Below are 27,316 nucleotides of genomic sequence, written 5' to 3' on the forward strand. Positions count from 1 at the left end.
AGAAGATGTCCAGCAGTGCCATCAGCTCAGAATTGGCAGAAAACAGTGGGACCCTGGTACACCCATTTACTGTCCGGAGAAGTATGGTCAGAAGTGGCCTTCATGGAAGACTTGTGGCGAAAAAGCCATACCTCCGACGTGGCTACAAGGCCAAGCGACTCAACTATGCATGAAAACAATGGACTGGGGTTCAGAAAAATGGCAGCAGATGCTCTGGACTGATGAGTAAGAAACCTGAAATATTTGGCTGTAGCAGAAGGCAGTTTGTTCATCGAAGGGCTGGAGAGTGGTACACAAATGAGTGTCTGCAGGCAACAGTGAAGCATGGTGGAGGTTCCTTGCAAGTTTTGGGCTGCATTTCTGCACATGGAGTTGGGGATTTGGACAGAATTAATGGTCTCCTCAATGCTGTGAAGTACAGGCAGTTACTTATCCATCATGCAATACCATCAGGGAGGCATCTGATTGGCCCCAAATTTATTCTGCAGCATGACAACGACCCCAAACATACAGAAAATGTAATTAAGAACTATCTTCAGCATAAAGAAGAACAAGGAGTCCTGGAAGTGATGGTATGGCCCCCACAGAGCCCTGATCTCAACATTGAGTTTGTCTGGGATTACATGAAGAGAGAGAAGCAACTGAGGCTGCCTAAATCCACAGAAGAACTGTGGTTAGTTCTCCAGGATGTTTGGGCCAACCTACCTGCTGAGTTCCTTCAAAAACTGTGTGCAAGTGTACCTAGAAGAATTGATGCTGTTTTGAAGGCAAAGGGTGGTCACACCAAATATTGATTTGATGTACATTTTTCTTCTGTTCATTCACTTTGCATTTAGTTAATTGATAAATATAATCTATTAACATGTTTATTTTTGAAAGCATTCTTACATTACAGCATTTTTTCACACCTGCCTAAAACTTTTGCACAGTACTATACATATATCAGTGGTAAGCAGTCATAGAAAGCTAAGCAAGTGGCGATGGCCAGAAGCAATTAATATGATGGGAGAATGTAGCCTTTAAGAGTTTCTCTTACACTCATGTCATAAGTGTTTTCTTCTGCCCTCTTTATTGTCTCAAAGAATAAGGACCTCCTTTTCATTTTGCGATCGCAGCACTATGCCATCTTCAAACGGTAAAGCTGGCTGGGGGTTTAGCTTGCTTCATGCATGCGCTCTGTGCGTCTCCCAGTCAAATGCGTGTTATAGATGGGCATCAGTCTTATAAGCTGGTTGTAAAGCTGCATGTGGAAATGCTTGTTTAGGCAGCACACATATGAGAATTGGAGAATGTACTAAAAAGGATTGCAGTATGGACATCATTTACAAATAAGATAAATGGTTGATATTTAGAGAGCAACCATACTTATTCCAGGTTTGAATGGAGTGTGCTACTCGTAGAGACTGAGGGAACTTAACCTTTTCACCCTGGAACAGAGAAGACTATGTTGGGACTTGATTCAGGTTTTCAAAATCATAAAAGGCATTGACCACATCAAACCAGAGGAGCTTTTCCAGATCATCAAGGACACATGGACTCAGGGACACTGATGGAAAATGGGGCTTCAAGGCATTCAAGACAGAAAACAGGAGACACTTCTTTAAACAGAGAGTCGTCACAATCTGGAACAAACTCCCCAGTGATGTGGTTAAAGCTGAAAACTTGGGAACATTCAAAAATAGACTAGATAGGATCCTTGGATCACTTTGTTATTAATTGTCACCAAACGACACCACGATGGGTCAAATGACCTCCTCTCGTTTGTAAACTTTCTCATGTTCTTATGTTCTTGTTGGTCCGCGGATGCTTGGGTGTCTGCTCTGGCCAGCCGAGGCCTCATAATATTCTGTGTTGGGGAGCTTTGGATTGTAGCTTGTCCAGTTGTAAATGTTACCACTCACAACTGATATACACATATATAGTAATATACATACATATATTCTATATTAGTCAGTATTACATTGCATTAGCAAAAGTAATTGGGAAATGTAACAGAGATCATATACTATGTGTGTATGTGTTGTGTATATATTTTTTGAAGGTGCAGTATATATAGGGTAACATAAATTCCACCAGTGCGGTCAGTATAAGTGTCACTAAAGTGAGAATGTGACACAGATCTTAAACACAGTTTAAGGAATGGTACTAGCTTTCTCCAGTGTTTTACCAAAAGCACTGCAGCACTTGTGAGGCTCACACACTCAAATAAATTGTGGACAGCTGTCATTTGTGATTGCTCTGATGTTGCTTTTGGCCATAAAGTGCCCCATTAAATGCCACCTACCTGTAATGAAAAAATATATAATGGACAGTTCAATGTCAATGCATTTCAGATGACTCACGATAATCAAAAATGCCAATAACATCTTGCATCGTCAAGACGAAATTAAAGGGTGCAAAAATTCACATTCACCAAAATGCCAGACATGTGGCCAACCTGGAGGTTCAAACTGAGCACATTACTTGTGTAAGACAACTCATACCCAGTTAAAAAAAAGCACAAAGCAATTATATTACAATAATAATATTATTATTATTATTATAATCTTAATATTACAAACTTTAGTCAGTCTGGCATGATGAATTTCAAGTTGTCAGAGCAAAATATATACCACAGGCAGATAAAATTCTCAATAATCACAGTAGATACATTTAATTTTCTTTTTAGTCAGGAATTTTATACTTCTGTATGTATTCCTCACTGATCTTTAGTAAGGTCAAAAAACAACTCCCTTTCACATTGAAAACCCTAATACATGATTTGTCTCACACGAGTCCATCTGTAATACTTGCCTGCACTGTGTCCTCATTTAAAAGAGGACCAACCAATAAAAAATAAATATCCAGCTGTCCTTGATCTTTCAGCCCTAAAAAATTGCATTATTGCTGCTTATCAGTAACCCATCATAACTAACTAGTCTACTGCAATGATATAGCTGTCGAAGACCCATGGTGGTCTGAATAAATGTTCTGTGAAGAAAGCTGGTCTAAAGAAGGCTGTTGTTGAGCAGCAGAAACAACAAGAGGTAGACTGTGAATAATGACCCCTTGACTGCTTATACTGATGTTGGGGACCATGAGATCACTGCCTTGGGTCACAGTGGAGTCACTGTGAATGACAACAGCTTGCTTGGAAGTCAAGTCTTGGGAAGGCGAGGAGATGATGGAAGGGGTTGTTATGGAGGAAGCCACGGAGATGTTGGGATTCCCCTCGGTCACCACAGTCACCTCAGTGCCTCCTTCCTGAATCAAGGCATTCAGGCCCTCCAGGTCCGAGCAAGTGGTGATGAAAGTCTGACTATTGACGGAGTCCTGTGAGGTGACCGCAGTGGTCTGGATCAAAGTCGGGTGCAGCGAGGTGGCCGCCGAACTGGGAGCGATGTGAGTTAAGAGAACGGTCTGATGCTCCATGGCGTTGACCTCGTTGTGAGAGACCATGTGTGGCCCAGGGGACAGTAAGTTGACCTGCTGCATCAAGGAGCTGTCGCCCTGGTTCTCCGAGCTCAAGATGATCGAGTCGGCCTTGGGCTGGTGCACATCCACGGCCGCCTGCATGAAAGCGCTCTCCTGGCCGAGCTGGTGGCCCACGATGATCTTGAGATGGGCGTCACTGTAGGTGGACACCTGGCTAGACTGCAGAGGGACCTGGAGCTGACCAGCAGAAGGCTGGAGGAAGGTGAGCTGGGCATCTCGGTGCTGCTTACGGTGACTCCTCAGAGAGTCCTCCCTGACAAAAGAGGCCTCGCAGTCATTGCAGCGGAAAGCTTTGGCTGCGTCCAGCTTGGCTCGGTAGCGGGAGCTAACCTGCTTGGGGCCCTCTTCCCCTTTGGCACCTTTGCTGTGGCTCTTGTCCACCTTGTCTGAGTGGAACTTCTTCCTGTGGATGATGAGGTTGCTGCGTTGTTTGGTGTCAAAGCTGCAGAACTCACACTTGAAAGGCCGGTCCTCTGAGTGGATCCTCTCGTGCACTTTCAAGGCCCCTTTGCTGGAGCAGGAGTAGCTGCACTTCAAGCACTTGATGGGCTGTGCGGGCTGATGTTCCCGGGAGTGCTGGCGCAGGGCTGTCTTATTCCCGCACTGGAAGTTGCACTGGGCGCACCGGAAGCTGTCCTCTGTGCCGTGCTTGATCTGGATGTGGGATTTCAGGTTGCCCTTCATGGCGCAGCGGTACTCGCAGAACTCGCACTTGTACGGCTTCTCACCAGAGTGGATGCGGATGTGCCTCTTAAGGTCAGAGTTGATTTTGAACTTGGCTTCACACTGATGGCACTGGAAAGGGGCATCTCCTATGTAGAAAAAAAATAAAGGGTGCGATCAGGGAGGTGATAAACAGTTGAAAGGACCACTGCTACACCAGGTGCAGACAACCCTAGCACACTGCAGGATATTGATCAGATCCTTAATGATTTTGGAAGGGGGTCAGATCAAGTGAATTGCTCTGCATTTGTGTACTCATAATCTTCAATCTTCACCTAACTGTATCTCTGTTTAGATTTAAACATGAACTTTTAACTACTTTAACTGTAGACAATGTAAGGATGAAAACAGTGTGTTACTATTTAATTATTCTGTCAATTTTACAATTGTTACATTACTATTAATGTTAGTAAGGGATTTCAGCAAGTCATATACCGGAGTTGTATAAACATGCAACACCACAAAGGAATATTAGGAGAGAGGTTATGTGTTATGAATGAGGTTATGAATATATTTTGTAGGTTACGTGAATTAGTAGATTGTAGCAAAATACATAGGAGAAAGGGCAGGGTTCAAGTACCTGTACACCTAAACATAGCTGCATTTGTATTGCCCCAGGTTTTTTGTTGTTTTATCTGCTCCCACCTCAGAAATAATTATTGTTGTTGCTATAAGATATGTTATTTCACACAAGGAACTTAGATTTAATAATAATAATTACAATATTTATTAAAATAACTTCTGTAAACCATAAATAGTATCAGCCTCAATGTATCTCAATGTAGTGAAAACTGTCATAAGATTAAACGCTATATTGTTTCAATTATAAAGTAAAGTATTTTATGTAACATTATGGTGGAATTTTAACGTGTCATTTAACATGATCATTGCTTTAAATATTAGCAATATTCAAGTGGAAAAAATGTTGGTTAATCATAAATCTGGGATTAGATCCAATATTTAGTAATCCTGGTTTACCTTTTTGTGGAAGTAATCTTGTTTTAGTGCTAACCTAGAATTAACTCAAGATTGTTTTAATCCATGTTGGTGCAATCAGCCCTTAACCTTTTTGTATTGCATTCTTAGTTTATTTATTTTGTCACAGCACTGTATTGCAGTCTGATACAGTCCTTTCTCCAGCAGGATATTCTCTATCTTTACACACACTTTTAAATGTCTTACCGCTCCAAGCAATTCATCCTGTGTAGCACTTTTAGATTAAGTGCTTTCAGTAGTAGCTCAGTGTGTGTTATTGCCTGAAGCATGCTGTCCCACACAGTTCCGTGTTGCATTCTGAGTAGGGGTGTTACATTTAATTTAGTTAACATTTAAACCTTTACAAAAAATAGTTTAAACGTTATCACTTATCAAATCATGCTAAAATATTATTAAACGCGAACTACTTTATTATACATTATATCATCCACCCCCCAACCTCTCCTCACAGGCGTTCCCCAAGACTCCGTCCTGGGCCCCCTACTGTTCTTGCTCTACACTTGCTCCCTTGGCCCCCTCATCGCATCCCATGGTTTCTCCTACTACTTTTACGCTGATGATGCCCAGATCTTCCTGTCTTTTCCCTCTTCTGACCCTCTCATCCCCTCTCGCATCTCTTCCTGCTTGTCTGCTATCTCCGTCTGTATGCACTCACACCACCTCAAGCTCAACCTCTCCAAATCGGATCTTCTGTTTTTCCCCCACTCTTCCTCACCTTCTGCTGATCTCTCCATCTCGATCCCCTTGGAATCCACAACACTCTCTCCTTCATCTTCCTCTAAAAATCTGGGAGTCATCCTCGATCCTGCGCTCTCCTACACCCAGCACATCACCACGCTGACACACACCTGTAGATTCTTCCTGAGCAACATACGCCGAATCCGTCCCTTCCTCACCGACTACTCGACGCAGCTGCTCGGCCAGTCACTGGTCCTCTCCAGCCTGGACTACTGCAACTCCCTCCTGGCCGGCCTGCCTGCAACTACTACCTGCCCGCTCCAGCTCATCCAGAACTCTGCGGCTCGTCTGATATTCTCTCTGCCCCATTTTGCACACGCTACCCCACTCCTCCGCTCCCTCCACTGGCTCCCGATACCATCATGCATTCAGTTCAATACATTCAGACACTCGTCTCTCCATACATCCCCTCCAGACCACTGCGATCTTCCAGTGCAAGAAGACTAACTCTACCTCCTCTCCACTCCCCTTCCTCCAGAGCCGCTCCTTCTCATCCCTGGCCCCTAAATGGTGAAACGACCTTCCCACCGAAGTCAAAACAGCAGAGTCCTTGACCTCATTCCGGCGCTTACTCAAGACACATCTTTTCAGACAGTACAGATATTAGTCCTTTTAATCCCTGTTAGATAGCACTTCACAGAGTTTTATCATGCTTCTTGCGTTCTTGATTGTTTTCCTCCTTGCTCCCTTTCCCGTAGCCCTTGACTGTGACCCTACATCTTGACAGCACTTAGCTTTACCGTCCAGGATGTATGACCTCATTTACTGTACTTGCCTGTGTAAATTGGAAGTTGTAAAATGTATTATATTTTGTATTGCTATGTTTTATGTAAATTGAATTTGTAATGATTGATGCCTTTACTTAACTGTATTTTTGCACTTTGTTTTGCACTTCTGTTGTAAGTCGCCCTGGATAAGGGCGTCTGCCAAATAATAATAATAATAATAATAATAATAATAATAATAATAATAATACATAAACAAAAGGAATTCTTTTCCCAATAAAAGTAAGTATTCAGAGTAACAAGAATTACGTTTCTCGCAATGTTATGTAAGGGCTCATTCACACTAGAGGTTTGTTTCATGCTCAGTATGGTTTGGTTCGTTTGGAGAAGAGTGTGAAGAACAAATTTCAACTGGCAAATTTAACTGCACCGAAAAACAAACCGCAACCACCGAAAGAGGTGGTCTCGGTTCATTTGGCAAAATAACCGAGTTCGGTTCACTTGAAAAACTTGAATGTGACACTGGAAGGTCTCGGTTCTTGGGGCATGGCGGAGTGCAATCTGGGGGGGATTGGGATGCCGTAGGGCAGGAGTGTCAAACTCAATTTGACCACGGGCCATAAGATCATTTCAAGTTTCATTCGAGGGCCGCATAAATATTTGCTCATGCCTAGTTATAATTCAACGTTGATTTAATGAAATTGGCAACTCTCTAAATTTAAATAGTTAGAATTATAACATTTATGATTATTCAAAACATACATCTGACCTAATTGGTGCTCTGAGGGGGTTCATGTGTTTGGGAGACGCGACACCTTTTTCGTGACGCTATCTTGTCAATGTCCGGTGTAATGTGTTGTGCTGAAGCAATCGTCAGTATGGAGTCATCCAGTCGTGATGTTTGAGTGGATTTGTTGAGCTTCATCAGTGACACAGCTGTTTGCACAGGTCTGCGCTTCAAACACTGAGGACTGCGGCACGCAGGCGGGTCTGTGGTACCGGCGCTGTAATAAGGGCTGAAACTTCGTCTTTAAGCGTGTCATTGATGCAGGACTGAATCAATTAAAAACCACTTGCACACTGCGTCCATCTCCAAAGGTCTTGTTAAGAGTAAGCAAGTTCTCCTAATGTAATTGTGCAGCGAGCAGCAATCTTAATCTTAAGAATAATCGAAAATAGGAGTTTAAACGGAACAAACTAATCACAATAAAGACCGTAACATATAACCACAGGTGAAACCAAACACCAGTACAAATACAAAACAACAAACCAAATAGTGCAAATTAAAAAACAAAACCAATAATAAAAACAACCCAATAGTAAAAACAGCAATTGATGCTTGCTAGAATTAAAACGTATGCAATTAACAATTGAATACATTCAGATCTCACATACAACATCACTAACACTGCTACAATGGCCCCATGTCTTCTCATGTTACATGTCTTCTCTCACTTAAAATAACAGCAAGTTTAAATAGCAATAACTTGACAATTAGTTGAAATTAGGGAACAATGCAGCCACCTGAAACACATGATCTGCTGTAGTTCATGTTTTTAATTCAGCCACTTTGTGCTCTCTTTGCTCTCTCTCCAAACACCAAGTACTTCTCTTTGTGTTTCGTCTCATAGTGCTGCCGTAAATTGAATTATTTCATCATGGCTAAACTCTCCTTACAAACGAGACATACAGGTTTTAAACTCTGTGCCACAAACACATATTCCCACACCCACCTTTGCTAAAACACTCTACCTTCCTTGTCGATTTTTCTTTTCTTGGACATTTTGATTTGAGTTTATTGCAGATGACTGAAAGAACAGGAGCACGAACAGTAACTCTGCCTATGATTGGCTATTAAAACCCTACCTCATTCACAGTGGCTGATGGGAATTGTAGTTTTCACACGCAATTTCCTCATTCACAAGCTGTCGCTGGCCTAATTACTTAATGATACACCACCTTTGCAGGGGCCGGATTAAAACCATTGGGGGGCCGTATTCGGCCCGCGGGCCTTGAGTTTGACACCCTTGCCATAGGGAATTGACCGGCCCACCGAAGTAAAAGACGGACCAGAACGTCGGGCATTTGACAGAATTGCCAGGTGGCCAGTCCGCCTATGGTTTGACGAGTTCACTATTGTCATAGATTCTGAACGCACCAATATAGGCCTATTATTTGGTTGGTCAAATGTGTTTGGTGGACATGTAGTTGTGTATGTAGTTACTGTATTACCTTCATACATATTTCTTATTGTATGTGTTATGCTGCCATTTTATATATGCACTAATCATGGAAAATATAAATATCTGGTGTTTTATTACTACAAAACAAACCGAGCTCACTTGATTATTGAGTCCCGTGAAAACACGGAAGTGAACCATGAAAACAAACCCGAGTTAGTTTCCAAACATTTGTGCACAAGGCAAGCGAGAATAGCCAGCACACTGATCAATTGTTTCAAAGCAAATGAACAGAATTGATTTCATTTGAAACGAACCCAGTATTAAATAAAAATCTGTTGTTTTATTTTATAATAATAAAATGTAGCAGCACCAGGGGCGTTGCTAGACATAAAGCTCTACTGGGGCACACTCATTTCTCTTTTTTGTCTTGAAAGCCTGCTGTGTGCAAGAAGTGTGCAACACAATGCACTATACAAACTTCCCTTGCTTAACCCACTATTCCTACACTGCAACAAGTACTGGGAAAGGTAAACATGTATTGATATTAATCTTTATGAAAATATTTAAGTATCTTCAACATACTGTACATGAACATTCTCAACATGTTTTACATGAGTTACTGATTTACATTAAAGTGTAGAAGTGTAAAGGAATCCAAAGGGGCCCACGTGTAGTATTTTTGCAACATTGCTTTTATTTAAGTGTCTGAGAGAGTCTGATTCGGCGCATAATGGAAGCTGCTACTCAGCCTCGCAGCTAGTAACACACAGTTCTACAACATTGTGGCCGTTGTGGCAACATTGTGTGTTAGCAGGGATTTAACTTGTGGAAGCACAGGCAATTGTTAACTTTCAAAGAAAGAAAATTGAATAAATATTAAAGTGCAATACGAGATATGCCTACCATGGGGCAATGTACTATCTGCATCCAAAGATACAATCTTAAGACTAAACTTAAGATTTTATTTGTTAAATGTGTGCAGCCGTAATACAATTATGCTCGACAAAGTATGCATTTTAATAAGAATTATAATAAATACGATTTAATAATTACATATTTTTATGAAAGCATAATTATAAATCAAAACGGCAGCACAGAAATAGTATTACCAAAAACCTTATTGCTAGTTTGAATTTGCAATAAGTAGTTATCCTATCTAAATTTAAGATAAATCCACGTACATTACAAATAGTTACTGTGCATCCTACCTGGTTGTGTGATCTTGACAAAACACTAAATATACCAACATACACTCACCTAAAGGATTATTAGGAACACCTGTTCAATTTCTCATTAATGCAATTATCTAACCAACCAATCACATGGCAGTTGCTTCAATGCATTTATGGGTGTGGTCCTGGTCAAGACAATCTCCTGAACTCCAAACTGAATGTCTGAATGGGAAAGAAAGGTGATTTAAGCAATTTTGAGCGTGGCATGGTTGTTGGTGCCAGACGGGCCGGTCTGAGTATTTCACAATCTGCTCAGTTACTGGGATTTTCATGCACAACCATTTCTAGGGTTTACAAAGAATGGTGTGAAAAGGGAAAAACATCCAGTATGTGGCAGTCCTGTGGGTGAAAATGCCTTGTTGATTCTAGAGGTCAGAGGAGAATGGGCCGACTGATTCAAGCTGATAGAAGAGCAACTTTGACTGAAATAACCACTCGTTACAACCGAGGTATGCAGAGTCAGAATTTGGCGTAAACAGAATGAGAACATGGATCCATCATGCCTTGTTACCACTGTGCAGGCTGGTGGTGGTGGTGTAATGGTGTGGGGGATGTTTTCTTGGCACACTTTAGGCCCCTTAGTGCCAATTGGGCATCGTTTAAATGCCACGGCCTACCTGAGCATTGTTTCTGACCATGTCCATCCCTTTATGACCACCATGTACCCATCCTCTGATGGCTACTTCCAGCAGGATACTGCACCATGTCACAAAGGTCGAATCATTTCAAATTGGTTTCTTGAACATGACAATGAGTTCACTGTACTAAACTGGCCCCCACAGTCACCAGATCTCAACCCAATAGAGCATCTTTGGGATGTGGTGGAACGGGAGCTTCGCGCCCTGGATGTGCATCCCACAAATCTCCATCAACTGCAAGATGCTATCCTATCAATATGGGCCAACATTTCTAAAGAATGCTTTCAGCACCTTGTTGAATCAATGCCATGTAGAATTAAGGCAGTTCTGAAGGCGAAAGGGGGTCAAACACAGTATTAGTATGGTGTTCCTAATAATCCTTTAGGTGAGTGTATAATGTGCTTATAAAACAAATCACAAAAACTGAATAAACTAGTCCTAACACATGGCGTGCCTGCTCTTTAAAGAGTGTGCGTTTATGCCTTTAAACTTTTACAAACCGATAAGTATCACTTAAAAGAAGGTAAGACATCAGTAATGTGTTAACCAGATGCATAACATTCCTTACTCATTAATACTTAAAAAATAACGCCCTAATTGCATTGATTTCAAACTGCTTTTAGTGCCGGGTGAATTGAAACCGGTGATGATGATAACATGGATAACAATACATGGCATTTAAATACCCTTTATTATAGCAAGTTGCTTGATCCATGTATCTTCACAGATAGAATAAAATAAACTGTAGTCTTTATAAGCATTAAACATACTTACAATTTACAGACAAGGTACCTATTTAAGTTTTCAAGAAAATAGGTTTCACGATATCAGTGATTAGCCAGAAAACTGAAACTAACTCCTGCATTAAAATGACGGTGAACGTGATCCTTCTTTGACATTAACACATTATTGATGTCTGATTTATGTCAGTTTGTAAACATTTAAAGGGTATCAAGATTCAGTTTCACTTGTTTAAAAATGCATACGCTACTACAAAATGCAAAGTATAAATATGCAAGAGAATTAAACTGATGCAAATCTTAATTACAATTTTAAATGTTTGTACTGTAGATACAAATAAACAATTTAAATCCGTCATCCATATTAGGATGTGTAATACATTTTGTTTCACTTCTTGAACTCAGCTGCTTTTGTTTTTTTTAAATAATGAAAAAAATGTATTCAAAAAGTAATCTAAAAGTATTCTGATTACGTTAGACTTTGAGTAATGTATTGGATTAGGTTACAGATTATTTTCAAAACAAGGTAATCAGTGTTCTGTAACTGAATACTTTTTAAAGTAACCCTCCCAACCCTGATTCTAAATTAAATTTGATTATATAAAATGTATAAGATTATATAACTACCTTTAAACCAGGTTAACAATTAATCCACATTTCACATTTAAACCTGGGTTAAAAACAACTGTGCAATATGACTTATATTTTAGTCTAGGATTATTTTGAAAGTGATTCAATAAAAAACTTGGTTTTGTGCCATCTATTTAAATTATAATCCTTGATTTAATCTGATTTATTGAATAATCCATGCTGATAAAATTGGCACACAGTTATGCCAATTATTACATAGTCATGCCCATGCTAACATGAAATTTGCATTCACTACTAATAACCAAATGAGCTTAATAAGTATCAGAATAAATAATGATAGTTACGATCTTTAAAAGACTATACTTGCTTACTGCTAATCTGGTCATTAGTTGGATTCATTCTGTATTTTTTTTAATTAAAAACCTTAAATTACATAACATACCTGGCAGTGGAAGATCTCTTAAATAATTTAGGCTGGCAGTAAAATACAATGGAAGTGAAAAGGCTGCCCACACAATTAAAAGCTACAGATCAGATTCCTTTATTTTTTTAAATGACTTCAGTCTGTTTTAAGACTGTGCAGCCACTGAACAAAATTGAAGATTGGTTCCATAACCAAGACACTAAGCTCATGTAAGCTATCCCAAGAGGATGACTATTAAGAGTAACATTTTACTTTGATGTACAAAAATATGGCAATTTAATAATGTATGATAAGCAGGTTATGAAAATGGAATTATTCATTCATAAAGAGCTTATATACCAGTAAAAATGATGTTTTGAAAATAAAACATCATTTATCATCAGTAGAGGTCAGCAACTACAAGAGTATAAACCATACATGCTGTTAATATATTCCAAGCTATAAAGAATGTATTAATGCAATCTGTGCAATGTTCTTCTGCTCTGTAGTGGAACCTGGGGCTTAAAGATCAGAATTTTCCTTGTATGCACTTCCCAGCATTGGTTGTGAGAGTAGAGGGCAGGTATACATCAGTGGTGCACATTTGTTTTGTGTACGTATAGTGCTAGTTTTTCTAGTGTGCAAAAACTGATCCCAGAGGGCCACAGTACATTAGTGTTTACAGATCACTCTGTATGAACACTTTCAGAAGTTCAGATGCTGGTCAATTCCATATTAAGATTATAATGGGCTGAATTAGGAATTTAAAGCATTCAAACCTGCAGCCAGTTTGGCCCTGTATGAGACCTAAATATTACTATCATGAGTTGAATACTGATGGCAGGTGTGGACCTTGACTGTAACCAGGGGATAAAATTATTTTTTTTGGCCAATAGCCACTGTGTCTGGTAGAAGGAAAAAAACTTACCAGGCACTTGGTATTTTTACCAGCCAAAGGCAAACATCACCAAAAATGCATGAGGGTGCGTAAATGTGTGGTGAACATGTTAAAACGTGGCATTTATTCAGGTAATTAATCAATCACTATAACAGAAGCTAATTGCACACCTGTATAGACTAGACAGGTGTGTATGAGGGAAAAGGATCTGGATAGAAAAAACATGCTCCAAAACAGTTTCTACTTGAAAGTGTTATAAGGTCTTTGATCAATTATTGAATTATAACACTTGCAAGTAGAGACAGTGTACGGGAGCATTGTTTTCAAATTAATCAATCACATATCAAATAACATGGCAGCTAATGGGGATCTGTATAAACTCTAAACTAATATATGAGAAGGTGTGTTATAAGGTGACATTATTGCTCTTCATACTCCTCTTCCTCTTCAGTGCTACTCCCTTCTCTGGGTCTCTGCACATCATTAAAATGATTTCATTGGATTGGCAAGATATTCATAAAGTCACAGTCTGTGGTTGGGTAAAAAATACACAATCTTTAGGAATGATGCAAGACTGTAACGTCCTTTCCATTGGTCAATACTATGCACACCAGCAAAGACACAATGTAAACAAACCGCACATTTCTCTTCACCAGAATCTCCACTACGCAACAAAAAATCGTTTAAACATAAATTAATACGTTGTAATTGATGCCATCGATGAATACTTATCTAACACAACAACTTTGTTAAATAAATATATATGTAAAAATACATTAGAAGCTGTATAGAAATGGCATAATAACAGCAGACCTGTGAACTCTCACGCATCGTGTCAGACTCTCGTATTATTGTCCCGATATCAGCACAATTGTAACAATTTCAAATTAACTATAAAGGTTGTGACTATCTGTTTTATAATGGAATATTTTGCAATTACAGCTGTAATTGACCTACCAATATGTTTTTCTTTTTCATTTTTTATACATATTCATTCAATTGGCAGTTTAGCAAAGTGAGCTGCATTGAAAATGCCTTAACATTAGCATCGTTGTGGCAATGTTTTCCGGTCACAACAGCGAAATACTAAATGTATAAGACCTATCTAGCTAGCTAATTTATACAATCTACTTGGCTAAACGATTGACTTTTCCTGTCCAAACCACACTCAGACTGCCGCTCTGCGTTCGGAAACACAACTGTGCATTCGAGTTCTAGCGAATACAAAATAAACAACAATAGCTGGCAGTGTGTGTATTAATGTGTTTGTTGCTCCTCTTGCTTTTTCTGTCATATTATAATTCTGAAAAACTTTGATCTAGGTATTTAAAAAGTCAGTAATTATGACTATGAAAAGTAATTAAAAGTCATTATTTTTCCACATCTTTAACCACCTAATATCTGCTTCATTGCTCGCCATGAAATATGTCCTCCTGGACCGAAGACTGTCCAGATGCCATATATTTTCAAAAAACATGATATTGCGGTTTGACAAATCAACTAACATACCAACACTACAACGTCAACACATTCATTCATATGTTGAAACATACCGACAAATCCATTAAACTAAAAGTTGAGTTCCCGTACACTTGTTGGCTACCCACCAAAGTGGCTGGTAAAATTGAGAGAGCCACTGGCTAAATCTCTCCGCATTTGGCTGGTGGCGGGTGTTAATTTTATTCCCTGACTGTAACCCAGGGCAAGTCTGAACGAGGCTCTCGAGCTCCCATTGACAAACCAGGAGGGAGAGAGTGATTAGACCACTCAGATCTATTCATTGAATGAATCAGAAAATGAGTCAATACAGTAATGTAAACTGATCAGAGCACTCAAAGGACTGCAAACACACACAGCGACTGAGACAAGGGGTTCAGGATAACTCACTGAACCCAGAATGTTATGCCATCTACTGTGCCACTGCCACTTTGTGCTGCGGGTCACAACATTTTCCTTTATTTGACTTCCTGGTGAAAATGGGAGCTGAGCTCTTTTCCTTATAGGGCGGTGGGCAGGAGACATTACCTGTGTGCGAGCGCAGGTGCACGGTGAGCTGGCTGGAGTTGCGACTGGCGTAGGGGCAGATCTGGCACTTGAAGGGACGTTCGTCGTAGTGGATGCGGAGGTGCTTCTTCAGGCTGCTGCTGTCGGCGGCCGCGTACTCGCAGTACTTGCACTTGTGTGGCTTCTCCCCCGTGTGCGAGCGGCCATGCATGGTCAGCTTGTCTCTGCGGCTGAAGCGCTTACTGCATACCTCGCACTCGAAGGGCTTCTCTCCTGCGGAGTATTATAGTATTAAGTAGACATTAAGTAGACTGCATAATGTCACTGTTTTCTACTTTGCGATTAATAGAATCTTGGTGATCATACAAAACAGTGACACCAATGACAGTTTAAACAAATTGGTCCTAAAATGAGACTTGCATATAACAGGTTTGAAACAAATGAAGTGAGTGTTTATCAATTTCTGTTTGTTTTCCTGTGCTCACTTCTTAACACACTTCATTACAGGTACTCTACAAAGGGGGAAGTCTTAAGGGACCTGCAGTATTCAAATTTTCTGATTCAACCAGCAAATAATTTACACTGCATATTAACCTCCAAGAGTTTGGTACAGAAGCCCTGTAAAATTCGGAATCATTTGCTTTTGTTTAGATTCAAAACTATAGAACATGGTGCATCCACAAGGACTGCAGAAGAGAAACCCTGCCCCCCTCCATTTCTACTGTTTTCTCACATACTGTTCCAGCAATTTAGAAACAAAGCATTCACTACACAGAGTTCATCAATTCCTCACAGTTTAAGAAACTTAAGAAAAGTACATTTCTTCTGAAGCAGAAAAAACATTTGCAGAATATGCATAATAGTGAAGCTTGAAAGGAACCTGTTTGGGGATTGGCAGATCATACCTGTGTGAGTTTTAAGGTGTCTTTCCATATCTTTTTGACCATATTGGGTTTTGAAGGTGCAACCTAAAAAACAAAATTACATTAAAAAAACACAACAACAAAAAAACTAGAAAAAAGTAGAAACTGGCATAACTAATTTTTCATGTCTGTTTTGTGTTATGTCAAGTAAATATACAGGGCCAATTTGAAATTCAACTCCAAATTGGGGTGGAGTGATTGCTTAAGTTGACACTGACCATGGTCTTACATAAGGTCAAAGTTCTGTCGGGCTGGCTTCTCTGCTAGATTCCATGCCCGAAGGGGCAAGTGTTATTTTTACCTTACATACTATGGCTATATTGACCAATATTTTCCAATAAATATTAAACATCAATTAAACTATTTTCTTACCGATATGTCATCGTGCCTAATTTTGTTATATACCAGACACATGTATATGAAGTTTATGTATTTAATTTTAATATACCATATTGGCACTTGGCCAAAAATTGGTGTTGTCTGGCCAAACAAATGCTTGGAATGTGTGTGTGTGGGGGGGGGGGGGGTTAGGGGGGTACTGTTTTGAAATACATGTCCTCTTGCTCTCATTCACTACAGCCCTCTCCCTAATCCTAGGGAAATTTCTAACATGTCAAAGATTACAGCAGAAATATAGTCAAATAGCAAAACACACATACAGTGTCAATACAGAGTGTAAGCACCGTCAATACTGGTTGTAGAGTTGTACAATTGTAGAAATCAACATACAACAGCAGTGATTACTTAGCCTATTGTTATATAAAGTCTAGCCAATGTATTGTACATTTTGTAAGTTTGTTATTATTAGGATGTTGCAAACAAGAACATAGTGCCCGTTTCATTTAGCCTTACAACACAGGCTATACAGGCCAATGCAGCAGGAAAGTAATTAAAAGCAATACAAAACAGGGACCCACCTGAGAAGCAGCAGGAGAGTTTCTTGGAAGTGAGTGCAGGTTTTAATTTTTTGGAAGGCGTTTTGGGGGCTTTCGTTTGGATCTTCCTCAGAGTGCAGGCCTGGTAAGTTTCCTCAAAGACAAATTCGGAGCTGGAATCTGTTTCAGACACAAGCAAACCTTCAGGTGTTACAAGGGCTGGGCATGCAGTGGCTGCCACCAGATGGGCATAGTTACATTGAACAAAAACATCCATAGCATAGGAGGTTCTGAGAACAACCTAGAGCAATAAGGCTACTGCATGAGTGATCAACCAGGTTAGCTTCCTAAAATAACAACCATGTAGTCCAAAAATAGAATACAAAAAGGTGACCAGGTCCTATTAGCTTTATGGCCTATTCAAGTAAATGACAAATAGCTTGTTTCAATGGGGAAAACATGGTTTTGGCTATTAAACCTTGACAAAATCGATCCAAAATCTTGATTAGAGTTACTGTAATATATTTACAGCTGCATTTTCTTTTTTCTGTGTGTGTGGATGAATTTTTGATCAATACTGCAACATATCAGGGATCTCTATTGTACACAGTGAAAGATTTTGCTGACATCTTGCTAATTTGTATGCCTGTATTAAAATATAGATGCTGACAATTTATTAAGATAGTCTTCATAAAAACAAATAAGTGTAAGTACATATTGATCAAGGTATATATGTACATATAAAACCAATGAGTAAGTTCTTATTTTCCATTGAATAAAATCAAATAATTAAGTGCACTGGTCAAACTGTTTAAATAAGGTGGTTTCTAGGTAAAGTAATTTAAAGTAACAGTCAGTATAATAACATTTAATTTTGTTGTTGCTTTTCCATACTGTATAAATCAGAATAGCACTGTGTATCTGACACATCTCACAAACACTGATCACTTTTTCATGATAGCTTTCCAATATTTTAAATTAAAAGTGTACATTTGCCACAATTTTACATGCGCAAACTATGTTTAAGGTATAAACATTTATTTTATTAATCCTCAACACTTGTATAGTTTCTGTGCATTTGCAGATTTCAAATCACTTTCAGAAAATCTGAAGAAACATTTACTTTTCCAGCAAACACATTGTTAATCACTCTATTTATGCAGTGTTATATATATATATATATATATATATATATATATATATATATATATATATATACATATATACACACACACATACATATAACAGATTATCCAGTCAAGGAAGGATGGACAGCAGCTCCCGTCTATAAACAGTCCACATTCACCGATGTCACAAAAACTATTTATTGTAAAAAAAGTGAACATCATGACGCTTACGCGTTTCAACTTATCTTCCTCAGAGCATCGTGAAAAAAAGGATGAGCGAATCTCTGAAATGCATCTGATATAAACTAATCATTAGCACCATCGTTTTATATTCAATTAACAATTATGCTTCCTCACAATTCTTTCAACAAAGTTTGAATATTCAATTATTAGTAAGACATTTACATATAATTATCAATCCATTATTCAATTAAAATAATTTAAAAGATTAAATCATTACTCTTTCAATCAATTATTAGACAATTGACAATGAATTCAAACATTATTAAACATACGTTTTCAGATTAAAGGACAAAAATTAAGATCCTCATTAAGTCCCAGTGGTTCTAATGTCTGTAACACCAATATCCAATCTTTCAGGTATACTAATCTGCTCCAAGTTATACAGCTCTGGAAAAAATGAAGAGACCACTGCAAGTTCAGAAATGAATGTTAATGTTAATTTTTTCCAGAGCTGTATGTATGTATGTATGTACAGTGAGGGAAAAAAGTATTTGATCCCCTGCTGATTTTGTACGTTTGCCCACTGATAAAGAAATGATCAGTCTATAATTTTAATGGTAGGTGTATTTTAACAGTGAGACACAGAATAACAACCAAAAAATCCAGAAAAACGCATTTCAAAAAAGTTATAAATTGATTTGCATGTTAATGAGGGAAATAAGTATTTGATCCCCTATCAATCAGCAAGATTTCTGGCTCCCAGGTGTCTTTTATACAGGTAACAAGCTGAGATTAGGAGCACTCTCTTAAAGGGAGTGCTCCTAATCTCAGCTCGTTACCTGTATAAAAGTCACCTGTCCACAGAAGTAAATCAATCAATCAGATTCCAAACTCTCCACCATGGCCAAGACCAAAGAGCTGTCCAAGGATGTCAGGGACAAGATTGTTGACCTACACAAGGCTGGAATGGGCTACAAGACCATCGCCAAGCAGCTTGGTGAGAAGGTGACAACAGTTGGTGAGATTATTCGCAAATGGAAGAAACACAAAATAACTGTCAGTCTCCCTCGGTCTTGGGCTGCATGCAAGATCTCACCTCGTGGAGTTTCAATGATCAGGAGAATGGTGAGGAATCAGCCCAGAACTACACGGGAGGATCTTGTTAATGATCTCAAGGCAGCTGGGACCATAGTCACCAAGAAAACAATTGGTAACACACTACGCCGTGAAGGACTGAAATCCTGCAGCGCCCACAAGGTCCCCCTGCTCAAGAAAGCACATGTACAGGCCCGTCTGAAGTTTGCCAATGAACATCTGAATGATTCAGAGGAGAACTGGGTGAAAGTGTTGTGGTGGAAACATTATGCTTTGGGGGTGTTTTTCTATTAAGGGGACAGGACAACTGCACTGCATCAAAGGGATGATTGACGGGGCCATGTACCGTCAAATCTTGGGTGAGAACCTCCTTCCCTCAGCCAGGGCATTGAAAATGGGTCGTGGATGGGTATTCCAGCATGACAATGACCCAAAACACAGCCAAGGCAACAAAGGAGTGGCTCAAGAAGAAGCACATTAAGGTCCTGGAGTGCTCTAGCCAGTCTCCAGACCTTAATCCCATAGAAAATCTGTGGAGGGAGCTGAAGGTTCGAGTTGCCAAACGTCAGCCTCAAAACCTTAATGACTTGGAGAGGATCTGCAAAGAGGAGTGGGACAAAATCCCTCCTGAGATGTGTGCAAACCTGGTGGCCAACTACAAGAAACGTCTGACCTCTGTGATTGCCAACAAGGGTTTTGCCACCAAGTACTAAGTCGAAGGGGTCAAATACTTATTTCCCTCATTAACATGCAAATCAATGTATAACTTTTTTGAAATGCGTTTTTCTGGATTTGTTTGTTGTTATTCTGTCTCTCACTGTTAAAATACACCTACCATTAAAATTATAGACTGATCATTTCTTTGTCAGTGGGCAAACGTATAAAATCAGCAGGGGATCAAATACTTTTTTCCCTCACTGTGTATATATATATATATATATATATATATATATATATATACACACACACACACACACATACACACATTAGCATTCAAAAGTTTGGGGTCACTCAGAAATTTGTTTTCCATGAAAACATACATGAAATGAGTTTGAATAGGAAATATAGCAAAATGAATAGGAAATATAATCATTGACAAGGTTAGAAATAATTATTTGTAATTGAAATAATAATTGTGTCCTTCAAACTTTGCTTTTGTCAAAGAATCCTCCATTTGCAGCAATTACAGCCTTGCAGACCTTTGGCATTCCAGTTGTCAATTTGTTGAGGTAATCAGAAGAGATTTCACCTCATGCTTCCTGAAGCACCTCCCACAAGTTGGATTGGCTTCATGGGCACTTCTTACGTACCATACGGACAAGCTGCTCCCACAACAGCTCAATAGGGTTGAGATCCGGTGACAGTGCTGGCCACTCCATTAAAGACAGAATACCAGCTGACTGCTTCTTCCTTAAATAGTTCTTGCATAGTTTGGAGCTGTGCTTTGGGTCATTGTCGTGTTGTAGGAGGAAATTGGTTCCAATCAAGCACTGTCCACAGGGTATGGCATGGCATTGCAACATGGAGTGATAGCCTTCGTTCTTCAAGATTCCTTTTACCCGGTACAAATCTCCCACTTTAGCACCACCAAAGCACTCCCAGACCATCACATTGCCTCCACCATGCTTGACAGATGGCGTCATGCACTCCTCCAGCATCTTTTCATTTGGTTTGCATCTCAAGAATGTTCTTCTTTGTGATCTGAACACCTCAAACTTAGATTTGTCTGTCCATAACACTTTTTTCCAATCTTCCTCTGTCCAGTGTCTGTATTCTGTATATCTTAATCTTTTATTTTTATTGGCCAGTCTGAGTTATGGCTTTTTCTTTGCAATTCTGCCTAGAAGACCAGCATTCTGGAGTCACCTCTTCACTGTTGACATTGAGACTGGTGTTTTGAGGGTACTATTTAATGAAGCTGCCAGTTGAGGACCTGTGAGGTGTCTGTTTCTCAAACTAGACACTCTTAATGTATTTGTCCTCTTGCTCAGTTGTGCACTGGGGCCTCCCACTCCTTTCAGAAGAAAGCTATTTGTTTCTGGCCATTTTGAGCCTGTAATCGAACCCACAATTGCTGATGCAGTCTAAAAGGACAGTTTTCAGCTGTGCTAACATAATTGCAAAAAGGTTTTCTAATGATCAATTAGCCTTTCAAAATGGTAAACTTGGATTAGCAAACACAACGTGCCATTGGAACACAGGAATGATGCTGATGATGGGCCTCTGTACGCCTATGTAGATATTCCATTACAAATCAGCCTTTTCCAGCTACAATAGTCATTTACAACATTAACAATGTCTACCCTGTATTTCTGATCAATTTGATGTTATTCTAATGGACAAAAAAATTGCTTTTCTTTCAAAAACAAGAACATTTGTAAGTGACCCCAAACCTTTGAACGGTAGTGTATATGTATATACACTCACCTAAAGGATTATTAGGAACACCTGTTCAATTTCTCATTAATGCAATTATCTAACCAACCAATCACATGACAGTTGCTTCAATGCATTTAGGGGTGTGGTCCTGGTCAAGACAATCTCCTGAACTCCAAACTGAATGTCTGAATGGGAAAGAAAGGTGATTTAAGCAATTTTGAGCGTGGCATGGTTGTTGGTGCCAGACGGGCCGGTCTGAGTATTTCACAATCTGCTCAGTTACTGGGATTTTCACGCACAACCATTTCTAGGGTTTACAAAGAATGGTGTGAAAAGGGAAAAACATCCAGTATGCGGCAGTCCTGTGGGCGAAAATGCCTTGTTGATGCTAGAGGTCAGAGGAGAATGGGCCGACTGATTCAAGATGATAGAAGAGCAACTTTGACTGAAATAACCACTCGTTACAACCGAGGTATGCAGCAAAGCATTTGTGAAGCCACAACACATACAACCTTGAGGCGGATGGGCAACAACAGCAGAAGACCCCACCAGGTACCACTCATCTCCACTACAAATAGGAAAAAGAGGCTACAATTTGCACAAGCTCACCAAAATTGGACAGTTGCCTGGTCTGATGAGTCTCAATTTCTGTTGAGACATTCAGATGGTAGAGTCAGAATTTGGCGTAAACAGAATGAGAACATGGATCCATCATGCCTTGTTACCACTGTGCAGGCTGGTGGTGGTGGTGTAATGGTGTGGGGGATGTTTTTTTGGCACACTTTAGGCCCCTTAGTGCCAATTGGGCATCGTTTAAATGCCACGGCCTACCTGAGCATTGTTTCTGACCATGTCCATCCCTTTATGACCACCATGTACCCATCCTCTGATGGCTACTTCCAGCAGGATAATGCACCATGTCACAAAGGTCGAATCATTTCAAATTGGTTTCTTGAACATGACAATGAGTTCACTGTACTAAACTGGCCCCCACAGTCACCAGATCTCATCCCAATAGAGCATCTTTGGGATGTGGTGGAACGGGAGCTTCGTGCCCTGGATGTGCATCCCACAAATCTCCATCAACTGCAAGATACTATCCTATCAATATGGGCCAACATTTCTAAAGAATGCTTTCAGCACCTTGTTGAATCAATGCCACGTAGAATTAAGGCAGTTCTGAAGGCGAAAGGGGGTCAAACACAGTATTAGTATGGTGTTCCTAATAATCCTTTAGGTGAGTGTACGTACACACACATTATCTTGCTGACTGTTTCCAATGATGTTTTATTAATTCCTGAACATTACTTTTGCTTTATAATTATTTCATAAGGTCTCTTATTAAATAAATTATAAGAAAATTATATATAATAAGTTGTTGACTACATCATACATATTATTTAATAACTACAGTCAAATCGTGATGAAATAAAAAAAAGAACTGTTTTAAGCCAATTTATAACAAAAGAGGACAAAGATAAACATCAGAAACATTAATCTCTTGGGATGTTCCAGGGAAATCTGTAGTCAATCTGTAGTGAGCCTTATATGGAATCAAATGTCAGGCACCTTTTGGCAAATTAATTATTAGTATTTCAAAGGCTGATTTTTTTTTTTTTTGCTTTTGCATGTTTATGAAAGAATCAAATGTAACACACACAGAGACCATAAAACATACACAGAAAAATTGATCCCTTCAACTGGAGAATTTCTGTCCCATTGGTGGAGCTGCACAGATCCACGCAGAACTGCGAAAATCTGCACTTCACGAACGAGATATTAATATTATGATTGTTTATGCTGCGGTGAGGCACTCTGGGAGCAGGAGGAAGATGACACAAACTGTAAGTCTGTCCTGTTGTGATTAATTGTGGGAAGCAATGGACGTGTTTGTAGAACACGTGAGGAAGAAGCATTTTGTTTACCGTTATCTCCTGTATCAAATTGAGAAATGGCCACAAGCATTCATATTTAACACTTCGACAATTTCAAAAATTCATAAAGTTGCCAAAGAAATCTGTAAATTCTCAAAAATAAATAAATTATGCCTTTGATTTGTAGAGTACATTTGTGCACACTCATACATACTACTGTATAATTTTTTTCTTGAAACATAATTAACATAATCTAACAGTTTTTGTTATTTTACAAAATGTAAAATCAGTAGCTATTAACTAAATATACGTTGAAAAAAAAAAGAAGGCACATTGGTAATTGAGTGCAAACAAAACAATATGGAAGGGCTACTAATGCAGGCAAATGAACAACCTTCTACTTCTTGTATGTAACGGCAGGGCAATGGGAGAATCTGTGGGACTTTGTTTTGGGGGTGGACTTTTTTTTTAAATCAACTTTAGCATTATAATCCTCAAACCTAATGCGTGATTCATGCATTTTACTGCACTATAGCAATACTGCAACATATAAATGATGTATTCATTGTATGATGCACTTATTCTTTATTCTTTGATGTTGTGACATGCTTTGGCATGATGTTCCACTATATACAATTAAGATTGATTGATTTACTTTGAATGAGGATTAAAGATTCTCATTGTCCAAAATAAAAATGGACATAGTCCAAAACTGATCAAGCCAGTGAAGTGCTATTACTATTGCTTTTTCATATTTGTAAATTCACAATAATCTGTGAGCAAAAATGGAACCTGCATATTTATAATCTTTTTTTGGAAAGAATATGTCCCTCACTTCATTCAGCTTCATATTCTGCAGCAGACTCCCATTAGCAGACTGGAGCTGCACTTGCTCTCCAGACTATGGGGGGAGGTTCAAGGTGGTGGTGGTGGTGGGGTGGGGTTGTTCTATCTGTCCATGGTTTTTAGATTTTTCTGTATTGCGGTTTGTTTTGATAGCATGTTTGCTTAATAACTTAATTACAACAAAAAAATAAATATAAATATTGGTTAAAAGAAATACCCGTTTATCCCCTGTATATACTTTTATATCCCTAATTTATCATTGGCACCCTTTGGCACTTAGCAAAGTATACAAACCAGACTTTGGGCACTCCAGCCAAAAAAGGTTCGCCATCCCCGTTTCAGACAATGCCATTTTGTTTCCCTCCCACCATGAAAACACGTCTGTTATTGGCTATTGTAATCACACATTGCTTATGTATTACACAGAACGTCAAATTCCTAAATACCTCTTAGTGTTAAGTTTAGCACAATGTATAAAAGAACTGGAAATTGCAGGATTTTTTGATTGGGTATACTGCATTACTAAGGGATAGGCTCAGTACTATAACATATTTCTTCCATGTTACCTGTAATAGTGTGAACAGTGCTGGGGGCGGTAGGGTCAGAGGTGTGCACATGGCAGCCATTTTGCTTGTGGGCCAGAAAAATGTCAAAGTTGTTATACTGCTGCTTACACAGTCCACAAATATGGATGTCTGGACTGACTTCAACCAGTACTTGTGTTGCTCCGGAAACTGTGAATACAAGACACAACAGTTTAAATTGAATGTACTGCAAAGCTGAAGAAAAATAATAAGTACAATAACCTATTGTAGGATAACCGAAAGTTATAATGTGTGCTGGAAAGTTGATAAAACTAGGATAATTTTTGTAGCAACTACAGATTTATAAGTTTAACAATATTAGAAAATATATTTTTTTATCAAGATTTTTTATATGACTTTAGACTTTTAAAGACTTCTTCCTGCCATTCCCGGCACGGTGGCACGTTTTGATCTCCTGCTGAAGAATAGAAAAAAAAAAACAGAACAAGTGCTCTGGGACATTATCATCATCCTCATCATTGTTTTGCTCATCTCTGCACTGTTATCAAAGCAACAACAGGGAAATTAAATGGGTCAAAGCCATGTTTTATTGAAATCAATATGAACAACAGCCCAGATACCACACAAGCCAAGGATTGACTTAAAATATGGTATGAACTAAGATGAGAATATGTAGTCATGATTCAACATATAGTCAATATGATGGAATCCCATATAATTAAACAGCTATTGAAACATGGGGATTACTATTGTTTTTATTAGGAAAACTCGATATTTACTCTTCACATTACTTTTACCAAAATGATGTGTAAATTATTATAGATATAATTAATAGTTTAAAATATCTTAGTAGTGTTAATAGGTAACACTGGAAAAAATGCATTACTTTAAAGCAGTTTATTTATTTAGGAGGTTAGCATTTAAAGCTCAAACCACGACTTTTGTGGAACTGAAACATCCAAATAAAAGCAGGTCTGGTAATTTATACACCACGAGATATGACACGTTTAAATGCAATACATTCACACGATTAAATGCATACATTGTTGCTGTAGCCACAAGCTTCTGATGTAGCGTCTGGTTAAGTTCAATGTTGCCAGGGGCTGTAATGTAACATCACTACATGCTTTGGCAACAAGATACACAACATTACAAGGGTTATAAAACACAACAACAACAACAAAACATTTCCGCATCTGAGCTTTAGCGGTTAAAATATATTTAAACACGAGTTTGTGTGTGTTTTCTTCCCCTTATGTTGATTTAAAAACGTAAAGTGAGTCGAGCACTTACCATCAGCGTTAAACGATGCCATGTATCAAACGCCCGCTGCTTGTACTTAATCATGTAAACTTCAATTTTTTTGAGAGACAGTTAGGGTACTTTAATTTCTACCTTTCTATGCCAACTGCATTGTGTTATTTCTACAATGTGTGCACTGTCAATATGATACCCCTTCCCGTATTCCTTTCAGAAGGAATCTCTGCACGTCATTTTTACGACATCTACGGACTCCTTTTCGGCAAACTGTTGCAAGTGCTGAGAGAGACAGAGAAAAAACTTTCGGTTTGGTAGTTTTATTCACTGCAGTGTATGGTATCACTTATCGTCTAATAAAGAAAAATATAATTCAGGGGTTGAAAAGTGGTTCCTCGATTTAACAGGGAATAATAATGCACGCAATAATAATAATACAACATTTCGAGGTTTTATCTCAGTCCTTAAAAATGTCACCCGGGATTCTTTTTTTAATTATTTGAAATGTTGATATCTTGGAGGTGACTTAGTTTAAACCCCAGGCAATGTTTTTATGCATGAATAACCTGAGCTCACCGTTGATGCAGAATCCATAAGTTTGGAAAAAAGGGAACACAGCTCACTTTGTTATACAGCAATACAAAAAACAAACAAAAAAACATGTATTTTGCATTTCATTGAGCTTAAGGTGCAGGCGTTTGGTTTGTTTGTTTTGTTTCTTATCATATTGCTACTACTAGTGTTTTTTAAATGCAATACCAGTAATATGACAATACACACGCTGTCAGTCGTCTTCTGAAAAATAACATCCAACGGGGACTATGGGATACATTATTCTCCACTTGAAAGATATCCACAAGAAGCCCA

General features: G+C 38.9%; 1 protein-coding gene across 1 annotated transcript; it reads right to left on the reverse strand.

Annotated features, from left to right (window-relative positions):
• Positions 1–852: 852 nt before the first annotated feature.
• Positions 853–26,673, reverse strand: zfp64 (zinc finger protein 64 homolog (mouse)). Its single transcript, XM_066702752.1, has 6 exons — positions 26,486–26,673; positions 25,214–25,381; positions 17,186–17,323; positions 16,251–16,313; positions 15,367–15,618; positions 853–4,286 (listed from the first exon to the last, which is right to left on the reverse strand). The coding sequence occupies exons 1-6, from the start codon at positions 26,505–26,507 to the stop codon at positions 2,920–2,922; spliced, it is 2,010 nt and encodes a 669-aa protein (XP_066558849.1). The 5' UTR covers positions 26,508–26,673; the 3' UTR covers positions 853–2,919.
• Positions 26,674–27,316: the final 643 nt, after the last annotated feature.

The sequence above is a fragment of the Amia ocellicauda genome, chromosome 4, assembly GCF_036373705.1.
Source record: "Amia ocellicauda isolate fAmiCal2 chromosome 4, fAmiCal2.hap1, whole genome shotgun sequence".
Lineage (NCBI taxonomy): Eukaryota > Metazoa > Chordata > Actinopteri > Amiiformes > Amiidae > Amia > Amia ocellicauda.